General features: G+C 37.2%; 1 protein-coding gene across 1 annotated transcript; it reads left to right on the forward strand.

The window, feature by feature from the left end:
• The first annotated feature begins 330 nt into the window (after positions 1–330).
• LOC147382019 (GDSL esterase/lipase At2g24560-like) lies at positions 331–2544 on the forward strand. Its single transcript, XM_086429683.1, has 3 exons — positions 331–972; positions 1402–1663; positions 2266–2544. The coding sequence occupies exons 1-3, from the start codon at positions 370–372 to the stop codon at positions 2445–2447; spliced, it is 1047 nt and encodes a 348-aa protein (XP_086285809.1). The 5' UTR covers positions 331–369; the 3' UTR covers positions 2448–2544.
• Positions 2545–4099: the final 1555 nt, after the last annotated feature.

Raw genomic sequence — 4099 nt, forward strand, 5'->3', positions numbered from 1 at the left:
ATTGCATTGTCTTCTACTTTTCGAAAAAATCCTATATTCTTCTTGAGACTTGAAGATTCAAATAGATAAAATCTTAAGGTTGAAGGTTAAGGTAAAATATTTTAGTTGAGATATTGAAGATGATTGATTTTTAGACGAAAAATGAAGGGATTTGACTAAAGGTTGAAAGTATGACATTTAGGTCATTTTACAGTAATCCAAAAGAGAAGACCAAGGTCAAGGGAGGCATTTTGTCAATTTAATAAAATAGTGGGTATTATTTCAAATATTCACCAAAACTTGAAAATTTATTCAATCTCTCTCTATAAATAAAGAAAGAAAAGTCATTTTTTGACAAACTAACTTTCAAGTCACAAGAACCATCCAACCATGGCGTCCACCCTCCTCTTCCTGACCCTCGTAGCGCACATTAGCATCATCAACATATGTGATGCCTCCTCAAAATTTCCAGCCATTCTTATCTTTGGTGATTCAACGGTGGATACAGGAAACAATAACTTCATACCAACGGTGCTCAAGAGCAATCACTATCCCTACGGTCGAGATTTCCCGAATCAGATTGCCACGGGGAGGTTTACGAATGGCCTGCTGGTTCCAGATTTGTTGGCATCAATGCTTGGGATCAAGGAGCTTGTTCCTCCTTACTTAGACCCAAGTTTAGCTGATAGTGAACTCCCGACAGGTGTCAGCTTCGCATCGGCTGGATCAGGTTTTGATGATCTGACTTCTTCATTGTCTGGGGTGATTCCAGTTTCGATGCAACCGAAGTACTTTAAGGAGTATATAGCGAGGCTTGAGAAGTTGGTGGGCAAAGAAGAGAGTGATAAGATAGTGAGTGGTGCATTAGTTGTGATTAGTGCAGGAAGTAATGATCTCCTTTTCAATTATTATGATACACCCTCTAGGCGCCATCAATTCAATATTAGTGGGTATCAGGATTTTCTACTACAAAGTTTTCAAGAACTCGTTAAGGTCTCTCTCTCTCTCTCTCTCTCTCTCTCTCTCTCTCTCTCTCACATACATCGATTCATCCCAGCCTTGGAGACATTTTGTATCTCGATAAAGATTTCTTCTAGTTCCATAAAAGTTGACTTTTTTCAATCAACCCATTGTTTCAAAGTAATGTAACATTTGATCAAAATCTTTACCTTTTAAATAAGTTTTTATAGGTTGGGATCAATTGATTCATGCAAGATGACACACAGAAAGAAAGAAATCCAACGATTGGGGTAAAACATGTATCCCAAGAATATTTCATGTAAGATAAATCTTGGAAGTTGGATTTCATATTTTATCACGAGTCATTTGTCATGAGTTTAATCTATAAAAAAAATATTTTAACATTTTTTTACTGTTTCATATTTATGATTTTTTTTTTTTTTTTGTTAAATGTATTTATAGGTACTATACGATATGGGATGCCGTATATTTGGAGTACCCGGGATTGCTCCTATCGGATGCGTTCCAGTCCAGATTACTGCAAAATTCAAGAATCCGGCCGAACGAACATGTTTGGATGATGAGAATGCAGATGCTCGTATCTATAATTCTAAGCTCCAAAACTTGCTCCTTCAACTACAAGCGTCGCTTCCTGGGAGCAAAATGATCTACGTAAACCTTTACGATCCACCCATGGAAATGATCAACAATCCACAAAAATTCGGTAGCCCTCTACTCCTTTAAGAGGAAATTACTTAATAAAACAATTATATATTATGCTCAAATTACTAAACCAGTTTTTTATTACATTTACGAGATCAACTTATTTTATGAAAGAAGGTATCTATTGTTCTATGTTTGTCAACCTTAAAAAATATAACTGATTCAATATGTAAAATATTCTTTTGTTTAAAATCATTGGATGGTCCAGTGAAGTGGGAAGGGATGTCTAAAAGGTCTGTGGGCCTCATACTTCCTTTTGTTTTGGCTTGAACTCTCTCCTCATTGTCTGGACCCAAATAATCTCAAGTCCAGCCCGACCACACCAACTGCCTCAAGTTAAGCCCCAAGTTCCTTAGAACTGGGTCTACGCTCTGTCCCCTCCCCTCAAAGGTGTCTATGTGATTTTTATTTTTATTTTTTAAATTGGTTCGACCCAAAACCCGCTTTTTAACTAGGCCACTGGTTGGGCTTGGACTTCGAGCTTGGTTAGAGACCCAGCCCTATACTATTTAGGCTTGATGGACCTGGATCAGGCCTGGCCGACACAATTTACCTCCCTAATTGAATGTGAGTAAGAATGATCAAGTGCATCATATGTGGCAGGTTTTGTGGAAATCAACAAAGGATGTTGTGGTACCGGATTTGTGGAAGTTGGACCCCTTTGTAACTCTGCAACTCCTACATGTTCGAACCCCTCGGAATACTTATTTTGGGATGCAGTTCACCCGGGTGAAGTAGCCTACAAATTCATTGCCAAGTATATTGTGGACAATATCCTCCATTAAGGGCAGCCCTTAAAATTGTTTTTTTGCCAAAAACGGCTTTGATTTTATGTTCTTTTTATTATGGAGTAATAAATTTAAGAATATTTGAGTTATAATATAGCAACAATATCTCTCAACTACTTCGCCTTGCAGTGTGTTCTAAACTGGGTTGCCTCTTAATTTACCATATTACTCAATGGGAAACTTCCGTGGGGTTAGGGTGTGTCACCATAGTGACTGTGGAAGCTTTGGCTCACAGCCCACCTTGTGGACTGTGTATATATGAGCTTCTTGAACAACACCAAGAATTGGCCATTAGATGGGTTCCATAACCATGATGGGAAGAAAAAGGAAATAATGGGAAGAAATGATCAAAGAATAAGCACAATGTGAAAAAAGCCCAAATTTGACAGATTTGGGCCATCAAATTTTCAAAAATTCGACTGACCAAGAGGTTGAATTGGCATCGAATTTTTCATTGCCAAATTTTATTTTTATTTTTACGGACCAAAACTGTCAAACTAGTGAAGGATGAGAGAAATTCGACAGCTCTAAGCCATTAAATCAGGAAATATCAATAATTTTGACGGTCCTACACCGTCAAAATTCAATTTCTAAAATTCGTGGGCTTTGGCCCGTCAAATTTTTCTGTCTAATTTTCCAGTTTACATATAGTGAATCCAAATCAGTAAATAAATCCATTAGTTTTTAGTTGTCCAAAAATCTTACATATATTGTTGTTGAGGTTTAAGTAGAAAGAGAGAGAATATTAGGCTCGAAGACGCATGAAAGCAAATTGGCCGGGTTGAAGTGATGGTTTTGGGAATAAACCAAATATGAAATTCTTACATTTCTATTAGAATATTTTTAATAAATGCAATGGACCATCTCATAAAACATTTTAGAGTATTCTACAGCAAATTATTGTTCAACTCAACAGTTAAACCACATAGCTAGTGACACCTGGCCACTTTACTCTTCTTATAACTACACAAAATTGAAATGGGAAAGGGTGTTCGAACACTCAAGACTTGTTTGTTACAGTTTTCTTCTGCGCCCTTTTTTTGGTTTTGAGTGGGAGAAGCATGTTTGTTAGTAACAGCTTCTGCTTCATTAGCTTTTGCGAGAAGTCCCAAACTACGTTTATGAGAAGCATTGTTGGGGTTACTTTCACATGGGAGTCACTATGAGAAGTCAACACCGAAGAACGTATGGGGATCGATGGAATGATGATTTCACCCCTCATTCTTATTCACTCATCGATTTTCCTGCACACAACTTCCCAAACTTTGAACTTCTACTTCTCCTTAACCAATAGACCGTCACTCTTCTAAGCTTCAAATCATTCTTCATTTCTTTTTTTTCTTCTACCATATTTATTGACTTAATCTTTAGAATGCATTTAGCAGGCACCACATTGATGTCTCACATTCTTCCCATCATGCCTTCAACGTGAAGATCTTAACACCATCTATCTCTCTTCCAAAATATTCAAAGAGATGAAGATCAAGCAACCACCGCCATTTGATTAAGTGAAGGCCTTCTAATCACCTAAAATGCAAATCTCAAGGAGAGTGTATCTCAAAAACACCTCATGTCCCACTATTATAAATTAAGACATAAGAATCAAGAGTTGTGATAAAATGACTCACCAAGTGGCATACTCAATTGAC

This window comes from Akebia trifoliata, unplaced genomic scaffold (genome assembly GCF_017979445.1).
Source record: "Akebia trifoliata isolate Shusen 1 unplaced genomic scaffold, ASM1797944v1 Contig00085, whole genome shotgun sequence".
NCBI classification, from domain to species: domain Eukaryota; kingdom Viridiplantae; phylum Streptophyta; class Magnoliopsida; order Ranunculales; family Lardizabalaceae; genus Akebia; species Akebia trifoliata.